This window comes from Xenopus laevis, chromosome 4L (assembly GCF_017654675.1).
Source record: "Xenopus laevis strain J_2021 chromosome 4L, Xenopus_laevis_v10.1, whole genome shotgun sequence".
NCBI lineage: Eukaryota > Metazoa > Chordata > Amphibia > Anura > Pipidae > Xenopus > Xenopus laevis.
The window spans coordinates 80,435,278-80,461,859 of NC_054377.1; the positions used below are offsets into that span (position 1 = coordinate 80,435,278).

The 26,582-nt window shown below is 36.8% G+C and overlaps 2 protein-coding genes across 10 annotated transcripts in view; one reads left to right on the forward strand and one right to left on the reverse strand.

The window, feature by feature from the left end:
* patj.L (PATJ, crumbs cell polarity complex component L homeolog) overlaps positions 1-20,307 on the reverse strand; it is a 132,950-nt gene extending 112,643 nt beyond the window's left edge. For 4 of the 5 annotated variants that reach the window (XM_041590399.1, XM_041590401.1, XM_041590400.1 and 1 more), the window contains exons 1-8: positions 20,205-20,307; positions 15,088-15,146; positions 14,829-15,010; positions 9,971-10,174; positions 7,163-7,302; positions 4,724-4,907; positions 3,685-3,813; positions 1,304-1,525 (exon numbers count right to left, since the gene is read on the reverse strand). In XM_041590399.1, coding sequence (XP_041446333.1) covers positions 1,304-1,525; positions 3,685-3,813; positions 4,724-4,907; positions 7,163-7,302; positions 9,971-10,174; positions 14,829-15,010; positions 15,088-15,109 — 1,083 coding nt within the window. In that variant the 5' untranslated portion in view covers positions 15,110-15,146; positions 20,205-20,307. Of the gene's footprint in view, positions 1-1,303; positions 1,526-3,684; positions 3,814-4,723; positions 4,908-7,162; positions 7,303-9,970; positions 10,175-14,828; positions 15,011-15,087; positions 15,147-20,071; positions 20,174-20,204 lie in introns of those variants that run through there. The other variant, XM_041590398.1, reaches the window with a different exon arrangement.
* The window catches only part of tm2d1.L (TM2 domain containing 1 L homeolog), a 92,357-nt gene continuing 85,776 nt past the window's right edge, over positions 20,002-26,582 (forward strand). The window contains exon 1 of one of the 5 annotated variants that reach the window (XM_018258264.2): positions 20,002-20,062. The gene's annotated coding sequence lies outside the window, so the exon portion shown is untranslated. The remainder of the gene's footprint in view (positions 20,063-26,582) is intronic. The other 4 variants (XM_041590403.1, XM_018258262.2, XM_041590402.1 and 1 more) reach the window with 4 other exon arrangements.

Sequence of the window (26,582 nt, forward strand, 5' to 3'; positions counted from 1 at the left end):
ATTATGAACTCACAACTCGAATGGTTTCTTATTTAAGAAAAAACTTGAATGGAAAAATTGATTTAATTGAATTTTCGGCAAAAAAAAAACTCAAGCATCATGCAGACTATTATCATCTTCAAATGGTTCAAGGGACCTCTGCCACTGACTTCTACATGACCTTGACAGGTTTAAGATGGTGTATTTTTGGATTCGTGCTAAAAGGATTTCCTTTTTTTCTGTAATAATAAAGCAGTACCTTGTACTTGATCCCAATTAAGATATAATTGACCCTTATTGGAGGCAAAACAATCCTATTAGGTTTTTTAATGTTTAAATCATTTTTTAGTAGACTTAAGGTATAGTGATCCAAATTACAGACAGACCCATTATCCAAAAAAACTCAGGTCCAAACATTCTGGATAACAGGTCCTATATCTGTAATACTTTCATTAAAACATGAAAAAATATTTATATACGTATGCATCGATTATACTGGCAATGTGTTTTTTTCTGCAGATAAAATACACATAGCAAACTATGGCAAAATATAAAGAAATTAGAAATGTTCCAAAACCAGGATTGTGTTCATAAATCAGCTTGATCCCAGAGCTTCTGCTGGATTTGGATTTAACAGAACCAAATCTGAACCCTTAAAGCCATATGATTTTAAAACCCTGGATTAGAGAACAAAACTATTTTCTTCACAAAGATGATGTCTTTTTGCTTTAAAGAAGGGTTTTGATCCATTATTCACCCACATAATTGATATTTGGATGAATTCAGAAAGTTCAATGATCGTATAAATGCAAAAGGATGCTTTTGTAGAGAATACGGAATGCCTCAAATTTTAAAGGCGGGATATAGCATTTATTACGGAGGATTGATAAAAGCCCCTATATACATATGCACTACCTTTAACTGTCCCGGGTGCAGGTAAAGAGAATTATAAAAAGGAACAGGAGCTGTTCAAACAAATCTGAACTTCTGTATATAAACCACTATTTTGTTTGAGCAGCTCCTGTGAGTGTGGTCCTTTTTTAACTCATGTCTTTGTTTTTTGAGCCATTCACATCTTTGTGCTTTCAAATGGTTAACATTCCTACTATCACAGTCCCAGTTAATATAACAAATGGCAAATGAACCAACAAGTAACACAAGCAAGGGGCTGTATAGATCGACTTCTTATCAGAGGTTCATCTCCATTTCAGTTGCAGTATTTATTTGTCACACAAATGTGATCTGCTACTTACTCATTTCCTCTTAAGTACATATGAATAACAAACATTACAAACCCAATATACAATTCAACTTTGGTACTCACATTGTCATTACCCTTAGCATCTTTAGGAGGTAATGAACCCACTGGCAGAGTTGTTGGTGCTGGAGGCTTTGAGGGGCTTTCCCCAACAGGATCTCTGGCCACTACCATTCTAACTGAATTTCCACAGTTTCTCAGAACCTGAGCAACCTGATCACTTGCCATTCCTTGGACGTTAGTGTCCCCTATTTGTAAGATGTGGTCTCCTGTTCTCAATCTCCCATCCTATAGGTAAGTGAATGAAAACATTATAAGAAGCACAAACATCAATTTTTAATTTAGTCCATGCATTAAAATAATGTCAACTATACAGAAATGTTTTAATCTCCGACAGCCAGTTCCCATTGCCCTGAATAGAAAAATCATGTCTATGTCAGGGACTTTTGGTAATAGGGTGGTATTTCTTAAATATTCTTAATGTCCTTTGGTGGCCATGGGTAAAATAGTTAGCAAAATTCAGTGACATGACTTCAAACTAAGATCTGTTACCATGTAAATCATTTCAATTTGAAGTTAACCAGTGACCTTATTTGCCTTGAGAGTACTTTAAATGATAGACTATGAGGCCCAGAATAAAAATCAAGTCAAGCAGTCCCTTTGGCCTTGAGCATGTATTCATCAACCTTTCACAAAATGAAAAAGCTTAACTTAGAAAGCAAGTCATGAAATAATTTACTGCATATCAACATGTTTCCAATCCCAGAGATCACATTTTAAATAAGTAAAAGGAACCATACATTCAATATAGCTATTATATCATAAGAGACCCATAGTTTCAAAGTTGTTTAAAGGAGAACTGTCATGAGATATAGTGTTCTCTATCTGTTAAGTATTGCACAGTAAAGTTAACAATAAAAAAAGACTAGTGTTTTTTTCAGAGTTAACCCTATAACATAATGAAACAATAGCCTTATCTCACCTCTGCATCCTCAACCAAGCTTTTTGTTAATCCCATGCAGCCAAACTCAAAAGCAGCATAGTCTGCTACAAGGTGTCATCATAATCAGCTCCCAGTATGTTCCTCCATCCTGACAAAGTCCACCCCCTGGCATGACTTCAGATCTGCATCCCCCTGGAGAAGCCAATCATGCTGATCCCCCCACCAAAGTTGATGTCATAAAGCCATGCTCTCTATCAGAAGTCTGTCATTTGCAATGAATTATGGGGATGTGACATTCATTCCATTAGTATGTTTAACCCTCCACAGTTGCTTATAATGGGGAGCAGAGAGGAAATATGCCAATGTGAAAGAAGGCTATAAACATGGCTATAATCTCAGCCATAAAGCAGGGCAGGGATGCTTCTTTTAATCAGCATCAAAGAGGAGCTGTACCAATGTGAAATAATGTTGTGTTATAAACATATCTAGAACCTCAGCCAAAGTATGTGAATAAATACATTTTTACAGGTGTGAATAATACTAGGGGGAGATTAGACATGAACAATACTGGGGGAGATTAGAAGTGTGAACAATACATGGCCCCACCCTCTGACAAGGAGCAGCACTGCTGAAATGATCCTCTACAATCAGTTTGAAAAGTTCTTATCTGGAGAGCTGTTAGAAATGAGTGATAAGTAAGTGTTTTATAACAAATTTGATGCAGTTCGGTATAGATTTTATTGTACTAATTAATGTTATTGTTGATCAAGGATATATTTATGTAAATATGTATATTTAATCTTATATACACATACATGTACATAAGTATTGCTGGTTATAACGCAACATATACACTTCTGTATATAATAAAGATATGACACAAGCAAATCTCCTTAAGGTAACAGTTATATATCAGTATGGTTTATAGTTCATGACAGTTCTCCTTTAACTGCTTTATTTTTGTCCTCTTATTTTTTTGTAAGACATGTTGGAAATCAAGCACCTTTTCAAAATTCTCCTTTCTAGAGTTTAGTAATGAATAATCAAAAACAACTTGAGCAACACAACTGAAGTATAAAGCAAATATTGATTATACTATGAATTTAACTATGGTAAATATGTTTGAAATATTTTTGGACTTTATTGCTGTTAAATTTTAGGTATACCAGACAATTAATACAAGGTTTTCTTCTACAGACTGTTTTTCATAATGGATTCTATAGCTTCATGATGTTATTCCATAATGGTCCAGTCATTAAAATCCAAAAATTAACGTTTTGGAATATCCTTCCTATGGCAACCAAGAAATAGAATTTATATAGCTTTTTAATAAACTTTGTCATTTCTATAAAATAAGCAAAATTTAAGAATTTTGGTTAAGCTGCTGCTATGTTAACTTGGTTTAAAAAACATCAAGAAAATAAGAAGCCTTCCAGCAATCATGCTTTATATATTCTCAATTAGTTGTTGTACATTATATTTTATAGAATAAGAAATAAATTACCCGATCAGCCAATCCCCCAGGTACAATTGTTCTGACAATTACACCACTTGCTTTTCCGCCCACGATTCCAAAGCCTAATCCTGAACCATCATTAATGAGTTCAATGTCTTCCACATGGCCCCAATGGATCTGCAAGTTATAAAAAGAAAAAAAATCCACTCTCAAGAATTTTAACTACAATATTCATCAGCTACCTCATGCTTAAAAAGCAGCAAGCAAGGCATCTCTACAAAATACAAAAACAGTAATTGTAGTATTGTGATTGAGGCGAAGTAGAAACAAAGGCTTTATGTGAATGTTCTGCCTTATAGGGCTCAGAGGCAATGCCTGTGGTTGTTCCATATGGATTGCATTAGAGCGAATACCATTAACGGTATTCTATTTTATTAATTGCTCATTCTTGAAATCTACATATGCTCCATGTGTACAGTGCAATGGCCACAGAGGTTTCCCATCACCGTCATGCTGATCTGATTAGCCCAGTTCTGGATATGGCTCTTGCATAACTAGGTTATAGAGTTTAGTGCTCATGCTGGGTCTGTTCTTCAGTTTCTTCAATAACAAACCAATGAAGAAATTTCAACGGTTTTGTTATTAAACCAGCATGCATGCTGCATCAGTTTTGTCACTAAAATAATTGCAAATGGGAAAATCAGAGTAATAGGGAGTAAAGATAATAGACTAGAACAAAAAACACCCAAAGGAGAAGAAACAGATGGAAAGAATAGACAAGAGATTGGGGGCTGGAAATAAGGACCAAAAAAAAAATGAAACGAGCTTATGAAAAAAAGGACAAAGAAAAGGTAAAAAAATAAAATAAAGTACTTGGTTTTAGGGAAATGGGAAAGATGAGAAGAAGCCTCCGAATAAAAATGATAGGCTAAGAAATAATAAAAGAGAAAAGGCACATGAATATCTCCCTGTAACAAAAGGAGTACAAGGAGTCAGAATAAAGGAAAATAAGTGAAGCAATATTCAATATAAAGAGAAAGATCAGCTACCTTGTCAGCTTTTCACTATGAAGTACGCTAAATCATACCTGGTTATCAAGATTACTAATTGATGCTTGATTGTTGTTTAGAACCGGTGCTTTTGCAACAACTAATCGTATGCATCCAGATGAGTGCTGAAGCATTGCTATGGAGTCTTGGTGGGATACGCTCATATCTATCGGTGTATAATTAATAGCCAATATCTGGTCATTCTCCTTAAGCCTTCCATCCCTGTATAATATATAGAATATGTAAATCATTAAATAAACTGTAGAGAATGTATCATTTGAACATGCATTTTCATGTACTTTTAATTTTAACTTCATTTCCGTTTATAGTAATAGGTTTTATCTGAAATGTTTTTTTGTTTTTTTCTTAAATAGTGTAAAAATGGTCCAGAATTTATTCCAGGTTTCAGCCTTTTAACCAAGAGACAAAGAAATCTGTTAAAGTTATTTGCTTAAAGGACTGCTTTCATGGCACAACCTGTAAGTATTGACTCTTCTTGAAAAAACGATTTAATCTTGCCTGTTGCCCAAAGTTCCTTGGATAGTCTTGAACAGTGAATTACAAGTTTAGTGTATGCAGAATACTGCTCCCAGTCTGAACCACTGTACTGTGCAATTGCCGAGTACTATTCTCTAATTCTTTAATGTTACTAATATATATGGGGGCTTCATTATATTTTGTTTCATTATGGCATATAAAAAGATGTTGAAAAGTAATATGGGGTTGAATAATAAGGACCACATTTTTTGCAAGATGAATGAAAGTATACATGTTATACTTAAAATAAATGCTTAGAAATCTGCATCCGTGGCTGGTATGTGACATACTGCATTGTAATCCAACTTGAATATCTCCACGCAACAGCATGCAGAATACAAACATTTAACCGTAGCTTTGCAGATGAAAACTCCATATGCAAAAATGCCCACCTCTAGCTACCTCAAAATAATGGCATTGTGGAGCAAAGAAATCAAATTTGTCATAAATCTTGTTCTTAATTATTTTTGTTCTCATTGATATATACACCCTACATATATGTTTTGTGCAAGATAACCTGAACCCCAATGACATTTTAAAGGGAAATAACCTAAAGTTTTATAAACTCCCAAAGGCTAATGTCACAAGAGATTTCGACATAACAACACCAGATTCTGCCAGAGGCAGCTCATTTGCTATTTATAGAGTGACTGGAAAAAAGAAAACATTTGCATTACTACAAAGCTCTAAGAGCAAAGCAATAGTAAAAAAAAGTTGTTTTCCAGTAGTCTTTTGATCACTTGGTTAAAAAATCGAAGTCACCAGTGCATTAAATTAAATCTCTGACTTGTATGACTGGTTTTATGGTACGGAAAACTTGACTGAGAAGTATCAATAGGTGCTTGTAAATTATTGACTTGTTGTAGCAGTATCAACCGGTGATGACAATTAGCATTTAGTATCAACAACTTGCATGATAAGGGGAACAAATTCTGGACAGGTAGAAAGATTCATTAAAGAATCATCCTAAATATACAGTACATTTTTGGCCTCCAGATCATAACTTTCATTAAAGAACTTAAATATACAAGGAGAAGGGTGGCTAAAATAGAGATCTTTTAGCCAAGACTGGATCTGAAGTTTTGCAACAAATGGAAAAACTGTGTTAACATAACTAATTTTCAGAACCTGAAAAATTCAGTTATAGTTCATGTACAGTTTAAATTTCATGTACAGGTCTACGGGAGCATAATATTAATAATATTCCTATTCTCAATAGGAATATTAATTCAAATGAATGGGAGGTGCTATATTGCTTACGGAACTGTGAAGGTTTCTCCACATACCAAGGTATGATTCAGTGGTTAGGCCTTATTCCAGATAAGGTTTAAATATTTATTTAAATGACAAAGCATTCATAGGAATGAACTAGTGTTACTTTTAAGAGGTGCTTCCACATAAATCCTGTTGCCCCCTAAAAAACATGCTAAAGAGCAGAGCTGTCCAACAAATATATTTTTTTAGCTGTGATATTGGTGTGGAGGCAGCCATCTCAGGGCATTGTGCCCGATTCTGAGCTTTTGAGAAGGAGCCAGGATGTAACTGCTTTGAGACAGTGTAAGGAATCCTTACCCTGGTGGTCTAGTGGTGGTGCGGCGGGCACGTCCGCCGCACCGTCCTTCTCCTTCACTGGCGGCTTCCTAATGCGCGCCGCACGCGCACTTCCGGTTTTTATAGGCGCATGCGCGCTGGCGTGATTAGTGTTACACCACTAATTTGTGTTACACCATCTGGTAGATCAGTGTGAATATCTGGTCTTAGCTGACCCAGGAGACTATCCCCATCATTACAGCAGCTATTGCACTAAAATACATGGTCACAGTAAATTTACCATGGAAATTTGCTGCCCATACATTTTCTATAATGCCGACTTGTGAAAGTTACAGGGAAAGAGATAAAGTAAAAAAATATTTAAAATGCAAAATACATATAGATCTTACCTGTCGGCGATGCTTCCTGGTTGCACTTCTCTGATAAATACTCCAGCCTCTCCTACAGTAGGATTCTTGAGTGCTACCACACTAAATCCAAGGCCTCCTACAGTAGGTTTCTCTATATCTATATACTCAATTTGCCTGCCCTAATGAAAAACAAAACAAATAGAAATTTGATTTGTTGAGTTGCGTCTTTGCCAACATGTTTAATCTCTAATCTCAGCCTGGTGAATTTAGAAGAATTTATTTTGTTTTAGATAGAACAAACTCAGCACTTTGATAATAAATTAATTCTGTAGAGGATCTCACTTCATTACTTTCACTATAACGAAGAACGCCACATGCAGTCAGCTCCGTGCATTAAAACCTCAGGGAATTTAAAAACTATTTTCACACTTCATTCTCCAGCTAAATAAATTGTAGGATTGGTTCCTGGTTGGATGAAGATTGAATTAACTGCTGTTTAGCAATGCATTTTTTCCAACTTAAATATTCCAAAATGCACAAAGAGCAATTTTCTTTCATGCATGAAAAAAGTAAAAGAAAAAAAAAAAACGAAAACATTTAGTAAACCTTACCTCACAAAAAAAATGAGGACTAACGATTACATTTCCAATTATTGTGCAATTGAGGGGCATTGTGTCAGTTCTTCAGAATTTTAATATTATATTTCTAATTATTCTTATATTAAATCTGATTTTTTTTATTTTACAGTTTAACAAACAGTAACATTACATATTGTGATATTATATAAAAAGGACCACTTTATTCTCAAATATTCCAACTGAATCATAACTGTAGCTTTTAATATTTCTGTAAGAAAAACGGTAAATTGTACAGTGGTCTTATTTTTTTTTTTTAAATTAAGAAAACTTCTCAAATTGGCACAAAGCTAATGTACAAAATGATCAGTGTTTTCCCACATGCATAAAATATTGTAGAGTGTAGTGGTTCCTATGCAAGACAGTCTTGTGGTTGTCAAAAGGGCCATGGCCAAGATCTCGTTCTGCGACAACTATGTCCAGTCAGCTGCATAGTACCAATTGTACTATTTTTTTCACCAACTTTTAGTATGTTATAGATGTGCCTTTTAAGGAAAACACCTTTTCAATTTCTTCAAAATGTATTTTATTTTAAAGTTTATTAATTAACAAGCTTCCTATTCTGTCTATTTCCATCTTGCAGCAGAAACAGTGGTATGATTTCTTGGGGTCATTGACTGCAGCAACCAACAAAAAAAAAAGTGTTTGTGATGCTTTCATTTTGTTATTGATATTTTTCTTATTTTTTCTTTTCATGCTCTCTACTATGCATGTTTAATTTTAAAAATTGCTCTCTGGCAACTATGGTAATTAAGAAATGTGGATGAACACCATACAATCAAATATTTTGCAAAAATATGCGTTAGAGGTGCAAAAAACCAAGGTCACCCCATACAATCAATATACCATACAATGGGTTATGCACTCTCAAAAGAATTTTTCAAACATAGACTCAGGTGGTATCAAAAAACTATTTTACTGTTTAAAATTTTTTTTGGCAATATACAATTGTATTAACAAATGTTCAGTTTATACAGCAATAATATACATGGTAATAGTATACATACCACCCAAAGGTTTGTACGAAGCAAAAAAAAAAAAATATACTTGCCACAAATGAGAATAGCCCCAACATTTAAGGGGATTCTCAGAATTTCCCTTGACAAAAGGCATTTGTGCCAAAACGTTGGGGCTATTCTGGTATGTATACTATTACCATGTATATTATTGCTGTATGAACTGAACATTTGTTAATACAATTATTTATTGGCCAAAAAAAATTTTAAACAGTAAAATATTTTTCTTGATACCAATTGAGTCTGTATTTAAAAAATTATTTTGAGAGTGCATAACCCATTGTATGGTATAGCTATGGTAAATAACCCTTGGTGATCAGATAACAGTTTAAATTTCAACTTCAGATCTGCAGAACAAAGGGAAAAAAAACAAATAAAACAATTATCACACCAACTGGAAATTGTTTAAGATGTGATCTCTCTCTACAACAAGATTTTGAATAATTCCTTTAGCACCAGCTAGCCAAATATATAGCAGTTATACCTGAAACACCAAACAAATACCCTTTAGTTTCAACTTTAGGTGACCTTTGGGTCACTGAAGGAATTGGTGTGTGCCACAAATTAAAAATCACTTAAATGGTCAGTATGCCTCCCTGAGTTCAATGAATAGGACTTTGCTGAATAACCTTTTTGCCTATTGTTCTGCACTTCACAATTTTTAAAGAAGGGTGGGGCTACATGGTCATCTCTCTCATATTAGTATGGTAGTTCCCATGTAAACATTTTGTTTTATGTCTTGAGCTAAACAATGTAAATAGTGAAAATTAAGCTATCCCCTATTTGGTCCTTGCGAGGTACATAATTAGATTTCCGATAAACAATGCCCTCCTTTCCTCCATTCATTGTGACTGTTTTGTTAGCAGATGTCTGTGTGTGTGTTTGGACCTTGTAAGAACCAAACATGTAATAGTTCAATCTGCCTGTTTAGCACAAGAAATAATAATTCTTAGATTATTGTGATGCCAACAGGCAAAAATAGGTTTAGAACAAGCTATACTTACATACTACACTTTAGCAAACTACAGAAAGGTTTTGCTGTGTCATAACTATATTTAACAAAGAAAAAAAACTTGATAGAGAAAAATAGTGAGCAGTACTTCTAATGATTGTATTTCATATTTCCTTAAAAACAATCATTTAAAAAAAATGCTCTCTCTCTCTTCAATGAATGTGGGGGAACTTCTTGACCTTACCCCTGCCATCTGTTGAAGTTTTCTGTTAAACTCATCTCCTTCTGGGTAAGGACTAACAAGAGGTAATCGAGATGAAACAAAGTTGTCAAAGGACAAAGAGTTGCTCTTGTTCCCAAAGTGTGCAGAAGAGTCAGCTTCAAATACCAATAAACCTTTCTTTGTGAAATCAAATTCTGCAGAGCGGTCAGCTGGCATTCGGTTGAGCTGAGGAAATAAAATTGATCCAAGTTGCCTGAGTTAATTAAAAACCATTTTGCTCAATTTACCAAAATACATGATAAGAACAGAAAATTTCTGGCAGAAATACCAAAGCATTATAAATTTAAACACCATTACATTTACAGAATCTACAAAATGTATTTTAAAAAATAAAATAAACTCAAATGTATGGAAAATGATTGGGGAAACAAGATGGTATAAAAAAAAGAAAATTTATTTTAAATATAGTTCTTTGGTAGATTCTATCCCAGAATCAATTAAACTACAAGGGAAGCTGATCAAAATGCAATGTGACCCTTCTGCATACCAATAGAGCAATTTGTATAATGGCATTAACGCAGATATACAGAAGCAAATGTCTAGATCTTAAGGTGAACCTTGTATGTGGTTTATAATATAAAAGCATAACATTTCCAGCAAACGAGCTGGCAAAGTAGGTGAATCAGAAATTCTATTAAATGTATTGTTCCTTTACCAAAAAGAGCTGTTGAGTACAATAAGCCTGCCAGGACGATATCCATGCCTTCTCAGTCTGCGGGCACGCTAGAAATAAGCATCCAAAGGAGCTAAACAAAGCTCATGGTCTTCCCATCCAAACCTGGCCCTTCAACTTCTTTAAGGCTGTATGTGTATGGACACACATGCTGTTTTTAGTAGCTGTTCAGCGGCGGTTTTCAGCGGAGTAATTTTGCAGGCTGAGAGAAGCAGATCTGCTCAGTGCCCTTGCTCCACTGATTTGAAACTGCCGCTGAAAACAACCTGTGTGTCCACAGCCTTATCATTACGATCATGACTATTAATCTTGTTAATTGGGCACATTGTTAAGGTGGCTATACACGGAGAGATCCGCTCTTTTGGTGATGTCGCCAAACGAGCGGATCTCTCTCCGATATGCCCACCTTGAGGGAATGGGAACGGGCGGTCGGATAGCAGGATACATCAACCAACAGATGCGGCCGCGATCCGACGAGATTTTTAGTCCCATCCGATTGAGATCTCGATCGGGGAAGCCCGTCGGGGGGGCCCCATACATGGGCCAATAAGCTGCCGACTCGGTCTGTCTGCAGCTTTTATCGGCCCCTGTATGGCCACCTATAGTGTTATCTTGGACTAGTCCCTTACCTTTTGTAGCCATATTAATGCCACTGCCAAACCTAGTTACATATTTAAATTGGGTTGAAAAAAGACAAAGTCCATCAAGTTCAACCCCTCCAAATGAAAACCCAGCATCCATACACACACCCCTCCCTACTCCACTTTATGGGTAAAAAGGTCCCCTGCTATTTGTCTATAATGGCCTCTAATGTACTTGTAAAGGGTAATCATGTCCCCTCGTAAGCGCCTTTTTTCCAGAGAAAACAACCCCAACCATGACAGTCTACCCTCATAATTTAAGTCTTCCATCCCTCGAACCAATTTAGTTGCACGTCTCTGCACTCTCTCCAGCTCATTTATATCCCTCTTAAGGACTGGAGTCCAAAACTGCACTGCATACTCCAGATGAGGCCTTACCAGGGACCTATAAAGAGGATATTTTCTACATAATATTGCCATGATCCACTCCTTTCTTTCACAAGTAAGGAGCGTTTACAGCAGTCAGCCCATTTAAAAATCACGGTGCTCACTGCGTTGAAAATCTGCATGTGTGTCCTGGGCCTAACAGCTAAAACACTAATCTGTGCCCTTATCAGCACTGCGCCGAAAATCTTTTGCATTTCTCTGGAATGCAAGTACCTATTGTAATAGTTTGTCTATTTTTGTGTGTATAACTATTTTAGAAGTTGGCAGGGTTAAAATCATTCTGTAGTCAAGTACGGAAATAGAAGCACAAAAAGTCTAAAATTGCGCTCTGCTAAATACAATTGAAACTGCAAAGAATAAAAAAAAAAATAGTGTGAATGTGTGAAGTTCATACATTAAGCTTGTTGCTTTTCAAGTCAGCATAGTTTATAACTGTATTTTACACTATAACTATCAGTACAATATAATCTTTTATCCAGAAAAATGAGGGCCTGTGGTTTTCAGATAAAGCTTTTTTACCCATAATTAGAAACTCTAATAAAAAAATTCACTAAATTCACAATTGCCATGAAAAAAACTTGTTGTCATAACATTAAAGGTATAGAATATATTATTTGAAATGCTTGAGACCTGTGCTTTTCCCCAATGTGGATTACCATGCCTTAAATCTAGTCTACTAAAAAATGATTTAAACATTAAATAAACCCAATAGGAATTGTTTGTGGGTGTGACGAGAAAAGTTGCTTTCAAGGGGTTTTTCACCTTCCATTTTTTTCCAGTTCAGTTTACCAGAAATAAAGACTTTTTAAAATAGCTTTCCATCTTTTATTTTTTACCGTTTCTACAAATAGTTAAAAGATTAATGTTCCTGTCTCTGGCGTTTCAGTCTGATAGCTCAATAATTCATGTTCAGATTCTGAACGATTACAATTTGCTACATACGTTCATGCATTCGGTTGATACATTTCTCAGCAGTATCTTTGGAATATTAGCAACTATTGTATCAATTCTTACAACTGCCTTTAATAAAACTCAGGGATTCTGTTCAGCAGCGACAAAGATAAATGTATCAACTAAATGTATCAAGTAAGAAGAGTTACAGAGTCAGCGATTCCCCCCTCCCAGAACTGCTTCAGAAAGACATACTGTAGGATGGTGAAAAATCGAACTATACTCTTCAATATTAAAAAAACAGTCCCACATAGAAAATAGAAAGTAATTAGAAAAAGGCTTTATTTTTGGTCACCTATCTAAAAACAAGTAGATGTTTGTAGGTGAAAAACCCTTTAATAAACAACTGAAAAGAACAACACGAAGTATACTTAACAATGCATCTGTAATATTTCAGGTGAATTACCAGAACTTGCAGACACATTCCGCACAGGAGGTGGATTCTTAAAACCAATAATTTAAGGGCTGAACTCCACTGTGTGTTGAGGACTGATTTGTCGCCAGGTAATGAAACACATACGATGTCAGAAGTCCAGAATACAATGGGACTGATCCCATTATACAAACAAAATCTCAGGTACAACTACATGTATCCGAATGTCGGATAAAGATGCAGCGTGCAGCATTCACATCACACCTTTGACGAATCAGTCCTCAACGCGCCATGGAGTTCAGGCCTTACTGTTTGTTTTGCACATTTATGTGCGGTACATTTGTATTTTGCCTGAAGAAGGGGCCTGTGTGCTCTGAAAGCTTGCAATTGTTACTTATTCAGTTAGCCAATAAAAGGGATCACCAAACTTTACATTTTCTGCATTTTTGCACAGTTAGGAATTCTAAAAGAAAGCTGGAACTGAATTATACACAACCCATTATCAATGCAGCACAAGTAAGAGTTCACCAGCAGCGTGACAGTTCGCAATCAACTTTCCCCAAAGTCCCTTTTCCAATTTGTAACATAATAAATTGTAGGTGAATTTCATTAGATGAAAAACACCTAGGGGCATATTTATCAAGGATCAAATTTTGAAGTTAAAAAAAACTTCGAAATTCGACCATCGAATCTGAGTACTTCGATAGTTGAAGTATTTTTTCCAGCGAAAACGCCCGTATTCGTTTTTTAAAGAGACAGTACTTCGGTTTTCAAGTGGTCTAATTTACGAAGTTTTTTTCAATTCGAATCGAATTTTGGCCTATTTGATGCTTGAAGTACCCAAAAATTACTTTGAAATCCAAAGTTTTTTAAATTCACTTCGACCCTTGATAAATCTGCCCCCTACAGTATACTGTTCCGCTCTAAACTAATCTGTGTGTAGAAGAATTTATCAGAATGGTATTAACTGGCAGAGAAGTCAAGTGGAATTTATCTCACCCAAGGCTGCCTTGCATTTTTCACAGTGCAGCAGGTGGCTGAGTAGAGGCAACATACCTAAACTAATAAAAGTAGGATACACCCAACATTTTGATGCTGTTGTGATGCATGTTTTGCTTACTACGTCACCAATCAGCCTCTAACAGCAACAAATCAGTGGATGAGTTGACAGCGAAACAGCTCCCCATAATGCTACAGTAAAAGGCTAAAACTAAAACACATTTTATCTTGTTTTAAATACAAATCCTCAACATTAGTTTTGGATTTGACTAAATCCAGAACCAAATATGCTAGATTTTGTAACCTATGCTTTCAATATTCTTCCAGTAGATGACTGAATAAAGCTAATCATCCACTGGTTGCTACACTTTCGGATGCAAATCTGACTTTTGTAATAAATGAGGCTGTCAGTCATGATATGGCTTTGTACAGTATACTTAACTAAGCCTACCTCTTTACTTTAGGTAACATTTGTATTTCATCTGTATGTTTTGATGAATACACCCTTCAGTGATGCATATATGTTGGCAGTACTTCTTAATAATAATCATATTACCTTATTAGTATAGTATTATTACTATACGTGGCCAAATAAATAAGAATATATAATTTTATTTCACTGCTGCAGCATAAGTAGATCTTTGCCAACTTTTGTACAAAGCTTTCCATATGCTGAAACAGAGGATCACTGGCAACATTTGGTTTTACTGACTAAACACGCAATATTTAAAATTAGTCAATTGTAACAACACACCCTAAAAAGAAAATTGTTTTCTGTAAAAATATTGTACTCACCTGCTCCTTTAGTTGTTTTATTGACTGCTGCACTGTTAAAATTTGGTTAAATAGAGGACTATTTAGAGTGTCCCTCAAAATACCCATTTTATCATGGTGAGAAAGGTCCCCCTTGTCTTTCAGTTTTTTCTGAAGTCGTTCTGCAATCAAGAGGACCTGGGCCTTATCTACTGTAACAGTACCTAAAATAATCAAATACACAACGGGTCAAACAAGATTCATTTGGTATTACAATGTGAATAAAATATGATATTTTTACCTGTGTTTAGATTTTCTGGCATTTTAATTTCTTTGTAGTGGACAAAATCCACAAGACACCTGTAAGAATAAAATTCACACAAAAATAAATATATTGTAATTGAAAGTAACTGTTCTAGGAACAGAAAACAGATGGACAAAATGTATTTTGTAAATAATGATTAGAGAGGTTTTGGCCAAATCTGTCTGCATTTTTTCTCAGGATTAATTGCTTGGCAAATATTTGAACCAGTAAATTATTCATTGGGGTGAAAAAGGACAATGCCAATTAGCAGCATCAATCCCGCCTAATAAACCAGTGCCTTGGAATAATGAACTATGGACTTCTAGTAACTTGCACAGACATCAGGAAAGCTGCACATCATGGGGTTGCCCCAAGCATCACACAAAACAAGAGCTCAGCACTAAGATAAAATGAGGTTCTCAGCCAATATTGGTTAATTGGTCCTTTCCACTGAGCTCTGGACAGCATTTCAATAAAGTCGTGCAGACACAGTAAAGTGAATTAATAAAGTTTTATAATCAGCCAAATCTTTAGAAGGAATCTGTTCTTGGTTCAATAAAAGTTTACATAGGCTACCATAAATTAATAGAACACAGATGCTAGCTAGCATTATAAAATGAAATAAAAAAGCTTCTATATGAAAGTGTAATATATACAGGTCTGAAAACCAAGCACTAACAGAACGAGCAGCAACTGATTTGGCACAAAATAAAAAAGTTCTAATGAAGTGGAGGGTTATCATATTTCAGTAAACAATATTGCTGCCAGTGACTGACAACTTTATACATGTAAAACTGTTGATTTTTAACAAAATGTAGTAATGAAGGTGTTAAAACCTTTAGCCGACATTAGGTAATGTAAGGATTTCAAATGTATAACTATGGAATGAGCTCATGAAAGGCTCTTGGGAAAATGTGCCTATTTCACCTGCCCCTACCCATATATCAGTGGAATTGATCACCAGATTAGAGGGAGTGGCATAATCACAAAAAGGGTAGTGGCCTTGTCTGAAGTTTGACCTGCCACCCACCTGAACCATATCTAGGGCTTATCTCCTTGGCCCAAACCTGCAGGTAAACCCATGGGTTCTGTAGGTTTGGGGGACACTTGATCATTTGCACACCTAGGGGTTTTAAAACCCACGTTTTTGCCACAAGTATTTTTGCTCTATAATTCACAAATTTAAATTGGGGTTACCAAAACTCGAATGTTTGAAAATTATTACTTTTATTACGTTTGAAAACTTTAATCCAAAAAAATCAGCATCTAAAAGCTACTTTATGTATAAGTCAATGGGAGTTTCAAGAAGTTTTTATGAAAGTTGGTCGTCTCATTGAAAATGATGACTACAGAGTTTTTAAGCAATACAATATTGTATTGACACAGGGTTCCCGCTGTGCATCTAGCAGCCCAGCAGACTTACACCTTAATAATCAACATTATTTTAAAAACAAGCAATAGAAATTATGCAATCCTCACTCAAACTGTGTCCGTATGTTACGTATAAGGGCTTTAGCACACGAACAGATTCGGGGAGATTTAGTCGCCTGGCGACTAATCGCCTCTTCTTCGGGACAACAATCTTCCCGAACTGCCTTTTCCCTGCCTTCCACCTGCTAAAATGAAAACCTGCGGCAATGAACTCGCGACGCTTCGATTTCTATAGTCACCCGAAGTTCGATTTCTATAGTCACCCGAAGTTGCCTCACGAGGAAACGTTCGGGGAGATTGTCACCCGAAGAAGAGGCAATTAGTTGCCAGGCGACTAAATCACCCCCAATCTGCCCATGTGCTAAAGCCCTTAATGTGCTAATCTTCTCGAGAACGCTGTCCCACAGTGCCCCTTAATTCTCTATAGTTAAAATGATTTTAACTATTAGATCATCATAGACATAACTGATTCCATAGATGGGACCAATTCTTACCCCCCCCCCACTAAAAAAAATAAATAAAAGATTACAGTGTATTACAATCCCTCCCTTTCCTTGTTCCATTAGGAAGTGTTGTGCACAATCCTCTATGGAAAGCAGATGGACTTCAAGTTCCAGAATCCATCACTTCACATCGGAACAAGGTAAAGCAGGGGCTGCTTAACAATGTAAGCCTAAGGAGGGTGGAGAACTGGACCATACAATCCCAAACAGACTATCATACTTTTCTTTCAATTTATGAAATCAGGTATGTGTAAAGTATGGGACAAGTTATGTAGAATGCTTGGGACCTGGTGTTTTCCAGATAAGAGGTCTTTCCATAATTTGGATCTCCATATCTTTTATCAGCTCAAAAATTATTTAAAGGGTACTTGTTGCCCTATAATGTTTCCCCCCACCAAAGGTGCAGGCTAATAGAGCACTTGGTTGGGGGTAACAGTAGTTTCTTTTTTTAAAAATTGGCCCCGCCAGCAGTAGGACTCACCCCAGGTGGGAGCTCCCAGTAATGTTCCCTCTAATAAGCTGTGCACATCAATGTTGAGGCCAGCGCACACAACAAATTGTTGTTGAAAATGCAACATTTTTCATTTATTCTGACTTGTGCACAGTTGTTAAACACAATTTTGAAATGTGCGCACATAAGTAACTTTTTTTTGTGAGCGACCATGTTGTGCAGTGCAGAGCGGCTGACGTCACACGCATGCACATAATGAGCAAGTTGCAGAAATCGCTCACTCTGCACATGCGAGCCCCAACATGGCCGCTCGAACCAGGAGCTCCCTCCATGCGTGGGTGTCCTAGTGCTGGCGGGGGACAAATTTTTTCTAAAAACCTGTTTTTACCCAATCACAGTGAGGGCTCTGTTAGGCCGCACTTTTGGTGGGGGAAAAGGTAACAGCTGCCCTGTAAGAATGAATTATCCTAATAGGATTGCTTTACCTTGAATATGGTTTAATTATATCTTATTGGGATCAAGTATAAGGTACAGTTTTTATATCAAATAGGAAGTCATTTTTCAAATTTTAAATTTTTTTAATTAAAATGGAATCTATGAGAGATGGTATTCCTGTAATTTGAAGCTTTCTGGATAATGGGTTTCTGAATACCAGATCCCATACCTGTAGAAATTTATTTCTGAAAGTTCAGATAGTTTATATGCAATTTTTAACATAATCCCACTTGAATAAGCTCATGTCAAAAAAGGAGGTATTTTTTCCTTTTAATTTAAAAGGAACAGGTTAATCACTGGAGGGGTGACAATTTGTGATTATAAATGCTAACTTCAAGCCCCAGCCTCTTCATGCAAGAATGCACCATATCAGGGTACTCTTCTAGAAAGCACAACACTTCAGCCCCATGAATGCATTCAGGCCTGAATTTTGGGTGTGGGAGCACCTAGGCCAACAGGGTCCTAGAGCCCAGCGCCCGCAAGAGTACACCCCACGCATATGCAAACATGCGCTAGATCACTGGGGAGCCTAATGTTGGGCTGGGTTGCATGCCGCCCCTAAAAACTTGCCGCCCAACGCCTGGGCCTTTGATCTAGCCACAAATCCGGGCCTGGATTCGCTGCAGCAACCCAGGCGGTGTCTAACAAATTGGAAAGCCCCTGTGAGTAAGACTTCCCTTGTCCTTTAAAAACATTTTAAACACAATTTAAAGACACAAGAGAATTCACTCTGCTGACTGGCACTATGTCAGTCATCTCGCTACATCTTACATACAGAGGTTATGTACCGGTATGTTTACTTTATATTATGCTACAAACATACATAAATAGGGAACATATATTGCTTCTTTTAATTAAAACAAACCTATTTGGGTAAATTATTAAGCATTTACTACCAGTTTAGTGGGTTTTTTTTTTTTAAATTATAGCAAGAGTTTTCCTTTACAGCTTCCAGCAAGAATTATGAATGCGGCGCCACAAATTAGGATTTTCTTTCAAGATTTGTTTTGTCTTTTAAAGGGCTAAACTACACTGAAGTTTTTGACTGGATTTTGTCAGTCAGACTGATCCGTTTCTCAAAATCTTGTCATGCAACCGCACTCATCCCCACAGTCGTAATGCAAGTCGGATCAGATTACGTCGGATGGTGCATTTTGTTCAGGCAAGAAAAAATCTGTCAGACGCATCAGATTTTATATTGTTGAATGAAAACACAGCATGCAGTGTTTGTTCCCTTTCAACAGGCATGTCGTGTAAGAATTTCCTATAAATGCCATTATATTTTGATCTGTGCAACTACATCCGACTTCGTTCTGTCGAGCCGACACCATCCCACAAAATTTTCCATGTAGTTTAGTTCTAATGGGCAATATTACAAGGGGACTACAACCCTGATGTTGCTGGACTACAGCTCCCAGAACACTTTAAGCTTGGATTATATTAAGTCTACCGGGATTTGTCATCAAGCAACAGGAGTAAAAAAAAGAGGTTAAGCAACAACATAAAATTGTTTCATATTTTAACTTGAAAAGGAACAATTCTCATGTAAATAATGGAAGCATAGAACAGTGACGATTATAAAACAGTAAAACTGACAGACCCTCTTTTCAAAGGAGTGGTTTGGGTACAGTACGAATATCACCTGAATTGTTGTTAGATCTTTAAGGCATAAAATGGTCATGTACTTCCTTCAGATCTAACTTTTCTATGTAAGGTGCAGGGAGCAACCCTTTCCATGGTGTGTGTGTGTGTGTGTGTGTGTGTATATATATATATATATATAGATATATATATATATATAGAGATATATATATATATATATATATATATATATATATATATATATAAACAACACTTGCAGTTTGTGGTAAACAAGGCAGATTATATAAGCAGGCATATCCCACATGTAACAACAGCAGCATTCAAGCCAAATTAGCCCTTAGAAAAAAGTAAAAACAAAAAGCTGCTTGTGATTTTAAAAGAGCTCTCAGTGGATGTCACTTCCTGCTTCTCTCCCAATAACACAGTGCAGGGAATTATGTTGCAATCAAAGCCATTGCTGTGTGACATTCAGCAGCAGCAGCAGGGTGTGGTAAGTTACCTGAAACAAGGAGCGCACCTGGTTGGAGTGAACTAACTATACGAGTATAAAGGCAGCTCAGTGTCAGGGTCTCCTGCCTCCCCCCAGCTGAGCTTTGCAACAGAAGCTTTACACAGTTCAGCTTGGCACATACCTCAATCCCAGCTCACTGCAATCACTCCAAGCCTGTGGCAGCTGCACTTTGGAGAAAGTTTTTTTTTTTTCCCCACAAGCTTTATTTACAAGTACACCCGCAGTCAGTGACGTTGTGCTTCCTTGCAGAAAGGTAAAGGCGAGGTAGCGCAGGTGGAATGCAAGAAAAACAGGAACTGTCAAAACATAGAACCTGTTTAATCAGATACAAGGGCTGAAACAAGGCTGATGGGGACTGAGCTGCTGAGCCGTTTTTGAGGCTGCGCGTTTGGCGTAAAAAATGCACAGAACAGTGATTTTTGTGGAGCAAAATTAGGCAACTGTACCTTTAACAGCACGTGCATGCATAGTATTTATGGTGTGGGTGTCCCATGTGTAGCCCTCCTGTGTGTCTTTGGCGTTTTTGCTGGTAAAGTCAGGTGGCTGAGGTAGCTGGGTGTAGATGATAGTTGTGTGTAGCTGTTTTGGGAGAGTTTGTGGCATCTGCATTGTACATGTGTATTGGCCATTTTAAGTGCATTTAGAAAATAAGCCCAAAGTGTTAAACGTACAAATGGACACAAAATTAAGCATGTATTCAGAAAAGTATTGTGTACATATATGCACCATCACAATTTATGGGGAGTACCTTTTAGCCTGCTCTGAAGCACTTTGTCACAAGGGAACAGGTCCAAGCTGAGAATTAAAATAGGCCCTGGCATTTCAGGTACACAGAGGCCCAATCAGCCCACATAGAGGCCCAAACAGCCCCCCACCAGCCCACTAAATACTGACTTTCTATGGCACCTTATAGCAGCCCCTCTGGCATTTGCCAGAACCCACAGATTGCTATTCCGGGCCTGCAAGGGAACAATAGAATTACCTGTAGTCTGGACCTGCTGTTAATTTCAGGAGTCCCTAGGTTGCATCAATAGCCTCTACTCCTCTTGTGGCACATAAATTGGAACCTAATGCCATTGTTGGTACCACGCACCCGAAGTCACAATTGAACAAATACAAGGGGGCAACGGTACGAATATTCCTCTGTATTGGTGAATTGCATACTGGTTGTTAGATTCAGTTAGGGTTGCTACCTTTTCTGCAAAAATAATACTGGCCTTCCTATATTTTTAACCTTTTGCCCATTAATAACATAGGTATCAAAGATGTTTTTTACTGGCCAGATGGCAAACCTAGATGCAGTTATGCTGGAATTCTGGAGGGAATATATTGCATTTTAGGCAGGCCTGAACTGTGATATAAATTAGGAACTGGCATTTCAAGTACTCCGAGGCCCAAACAGCCCAATAAATAGTGACTGTCTACGGTAGGGGTCAGCAACCTTTACTATCTATCAAAAGAGCCATTTTGCCCCCCTTGTCCACTAAGGAAAAATAGTCTGGAGCCGAAACACATAACACAGCTTATAAACTTTTAAAAGTTTTCACCTTTTTTTTAATTTTAACTGTTACAACAACAGAATACAACAAACAGAAGTGCAGTGTGTGTGGGTAGGCCTACTTTGAAATAAATTAAACACTGAATAACCCTGTTAAATGTTAGTGCTCTCATCTGTTTAATGTGACTTCTGTTTCTGAAGCTGCATGCTGATCATCTCTCTCTTGTCTTGAGTGTGTGACCTCAGTAAGGACCATGATGAATCACCTTGCTACAGCTCGGTCTTGCCTGTCACTCCTGGGACATCTATACAGCCATCGCACCTGCTGGCGGCTTTTTGAGTGTGCGACCCCGGTAAGCTAACCGCGTTCTCACACTCCACAAGCCCCCAGCAGGTGTCAGGGCTGTATAGACAACATTACAGGCAAAGCCGAAAGACCGAGCTGCAGGAAGAAGAGCCGCATGAGGCTGCAGGTTGCCTACCCCTGGTCTATGGCATCTTACAGCAGCCCATCTGTCATTTTCTAGAATAGACATTGCCAGTCTGGGCCTGATTGTGGGGATGGAAAACTTTGATTGGCATCTGAATCCAAGTCATTTAGGGGGTTATTTATCAAAGGTTGAGTTTGTGAGGTTTCTTATACCTCAAATGAACTTGAATGTTTGCTTATTTATGAAAAAACGTGAATGTAAAAAACTCAAATCAGTGCACTTGGGGTAAACAAACTCAAATTTTATCAAGTTTTTTCTGAAAAAAAACCACAAAAAAAACCCGGACATCATGAAGGTTAAAGACCTCTTCAAATGGTTCAAGGGACCTCTTCTATTGACTTCTACATAACAACAGGTTTTAGCTGGTGTATTTTTGGATTTAAGATATAAATCTTGAATAATTTGAGGGGTTTTTTTTAACCCGAAAAATTATAGTTTTTAATGAAACTACCCTTGAAAACTCCAATTTTTGGGGAGAAACACATCTCGAACTTTGATAAATAATCTGCTGAGTTACACAAGGAAAGTACATAATATACTAATAGACAGAAGAATTCGCAAACGTTCAGTAAGAATTTGCCCTTAAATTGTAGTAAAATATTTATGCTGGAAATTAAAAAAAAACACAAACCTCTGGACCCCACTTTTTTTTTTTTTTTAAACCATTGCATATTTTTTTTAATGTCAGAAAAAGGAACACAATTTTGACAGACTGTATTATCTTAAAATCTAGATACTGTTAAATAACTTTTTTCCTGCTGTCCATTTCCTCTCCTGCACACTTGAGCTACACTACAAGTTTTTTGCCTTCTGCTTGAACTCTGATACCATACAGCTTTCTCTTACTTCCTTCAAAAGAAAAGGAAAGTCACAATCACTTGGGGGTGCCAAAAGTTAGGCACAATTGATTGTAATCATTTATCTGATACCCCAGGCCGTTGCTTCTGTAAGCAGAATACTGACCGTGCCCAAGGTTTTCAGCGAGCACCACAGATCGATCTTCCGCTTCTTCTGTTTTCAATATCCTAGGGCCGGCTCATGCTCAGCAGAGTGAAAATGCCATTTTTCTGTTGTCAAAGTTTTCACTTTGCTGTGAATGTGCATCTGTGCAAAGAAAGAAGAAGCAGGAAGAGCATCACTTTGTGGTGATCACTGGAAGAACCCTGGGCTGGGGCAGTTTTCTGCCAATTAGGATCATCAGGCCAGAGTATCATGTACTTGAATACAATCACTGGCAAATTCACAAGCGTGTGAACGACTAATCTGTCTTTATGACACAATAAAGCAATTAGGCCAGTTTAACTCCATATTTTTAAATTTGACTTTATTAATATCAGCAGGTTGGAGAAAGGCATAACAAAAGACAAATTGATATTTAGTATGCTGTAGATGATATTTTTGTAAGGCCTTTGTAAACTTTCACCTTTTTCTCTCATAGAAACACAGTTCCCCATGTACACCCTCTCCACAGCTCCCTCCCTACCCCAAAAGGCCCCTACTTTTCCAAACAATGCATTTTATGTGTCATTGTACATGTATTCATACATAGGTATGCAACCTGTTATCCAGAATGCTTGGGACCTGGGGTTTTCCAGCTAACAGATCTTCCAGTAATTTGGATCTTCACACATTAATACATTAAATAAACCCAATAGGCTGGTTTTGCTTCCAATAAGGATTAATTATATCATAGTTTGGATCAAGTACAAGGTACTGTTTTATTAATACAAAGAAAACATTTGGATAAAATGGAATCTATGGGAGACAGCCTTTCCTTAGTTCTGAGCTTTCTTGATAACGGGTTTCTGGATAATGGATTCCATGTATGTATATATATATATATATATATATATATATATATTTTTTTTTTATACACAAAATGGGACTTCTACTCCAAACCAATAGTCCACCAATACGTCAAAACCTCGAGTCAAAAATCCACTAGATTTATTTATCACTATGCCATATGTAAATAAAAACATTTAAAAACAAGCAGCGCTGCATAGAAGATGAGGGATCCCTCCTAATTAAGTAATGACTCATCCAACAAATTCAGTGCAAAACACATGTAAGATAAGCATGCAGGGAAGTGCTATTATAAAGAATTAAATAGAGTGGTTAGTATATTGTAATGACCACTGCAGTTGGCCTTAATATTATGCATCCATGCATGCACCCACGTATCCAAATTTAAGGTTTCCGATTATGGAGAAGGCACTGTCCCAAGTAGCACAAAGTACTGAGAATTGACCTGGACAACAGAGGTTGTGTCCGTAGCTTCTGGTCCGCAATGAAGGAGTACTAAGTTCCGTGAGGACTGAACTGCTCTTTACAGATGAAATCAGATAATCCTTCTAATGATGCTAAAAAAATATATTGTACCCCTGTTTTAAAAACATGAGGATATTGGCTTACCATGACTTGTATAAAAGCTTTCATGACCTTTATGTGGTCATGGAACTCCTACTGTGACTTATCCTTAGATTTTACAATAGGGAGTACATTATTCACAATGATATATACTGCATGATGCATAAACCTTACTTGGGACATCTTTGTGCAAGGATACAACTTTATGAACTCATATTATTTAATGATAGTGAAATCCTGTTTAGTAATTCCTTACACAGGGCAATCCTCCCCTGCAAAAGAAAATGTTGGTGTGTCCAACCTAAGCTGTATTTGGCAGCAATCACCCCTCTATGTTGAGCCAACATCCCCCCCCTCCACACATGTGCACACTCCCTCTTCCCTTGCCCCCTTTGTGGTCGTGGAGTCTGCATGCATTATTGGATTTCAAGTCAAGATAAATACTCTTTTCAAAATGTTGTAGGTGGTGCTGCTAGAGGCATTTTCCAGCAGATGTTTTTTAATATACAAAACTAAGCTCTAAATAAAGTTTATGCTGTGTTTAATTTTGATTGAATAGCTGATGCATTATCATTTAACTGCCGTCAGGAATAAGAGTGCTTACTATATAACTAATTTTATGTTATCATTTAACTCCGTTAAGAATTTCCTGGAAGCATTTTAATGGTTGCTGAAATAAAGTTTTGATATAGAGTTAGCATTTTCCTTTTACCTGATCACATAGCTTTTTAATTTATTGAATTTCCATATTGCTTTAAGCACATTCGGTATATATATGTATTGAATCTGCATCTTTACCGGAGATTAAACAGAGACCAATTAACCCAAATGTTACCAATTAAATTGTGTTCCAGTCCTCTGAGAGCAAATAAGTTCAAATCTACAGCAAAGGGAAATGGCTAAATTAAATAAGCACTTCAGGGTCATGTCTGTCCTTAAAACCATCAATATGAATTTTTCCCATAACCAAAGGGTGGGTGGGTGAATTTTGGGTTTAGGATGCATTGTCTAGGAGTGAATATTAAATAATGGCAGTTGGCCTCCCAAGAGCTGTTATTAATTTTTAATGATCATATATATTCATTAGACCTCTTAAATAAAATACTTTTAATATAATAAATATAATTTAAACAAATACATATCAATAATTGGTGTATGTGTCAAGTTAAAAATATCAATTGAAGTGCTCTACAGTCACCATAAATTACATTTTAAGGCCACTATACTGCCAATCAGTGCCAATTTTTTTTTACTAGTCAGTACTAAATGTATGGATCTATGTTTTTTTTTGTATACACTACTGTATGTCGGTAATGTTGTGAGAAATTAATATTAATAAATATAATAAATTAATAGACCTGAAGAAAATGTTGTACAGCAACCAATTGGCCCTTGACATTTACTAATCTGCTGGGTTTAAAATAATGCAACCAAACATTTGGTCGCTATCAGTTACAATACACAAATGGGCCTATTTATCGTGCTGTGTAGACATTGGAGAAAAACATCACCGGTGATGTTGCCCATAGCAATCTTTGCTTTAGTTTTCTAACTTGTAGGTGACTGTTGTAATCTAATTGTTGATTGGTTGCTATGGGCAACATCACCGGTGATGTTCTTCTCCAATGTCTACACAGCACAATAAACAGGCCCCCAGGTAAACAATGTGTGTTTCCATATATTTGTCCAAATTTTTAGACTAGGCCGGCTGATGTGAGTGCTCGTGCTGACGCACGAGCTGGGGTTGTTGCCTGGTGGAAGGCCCTGAGGCAGAAGCCCCAGGCCCCCCAGTCGACCCTGTATATAATATTATATGGAATTGCTGGGGTTTTCCAGATTTCCATTTTTTTTTGTAATTTGGGTCACCCAATATGATCGTTTTGCTATTCATATGAATTCATGATAACTTGGATAGGATCATTTACATGGTACTGTTAATCACTACAGAGAAAAGGAAAATCATTGTGAAAATTTCAATTATTTGGTTAAAATTACCTTTCCATTTTCTGAGCTTTCTGGATATTGGGTTTTAAATACAGTATGTATAAATGTTATTTGTATAGTGCTCCTTGAGGGCAAAGCACTGTACTGCAGAACAATAAATTAGTAGAACACGCAGGGGGTCATTGCAATAGTAAAA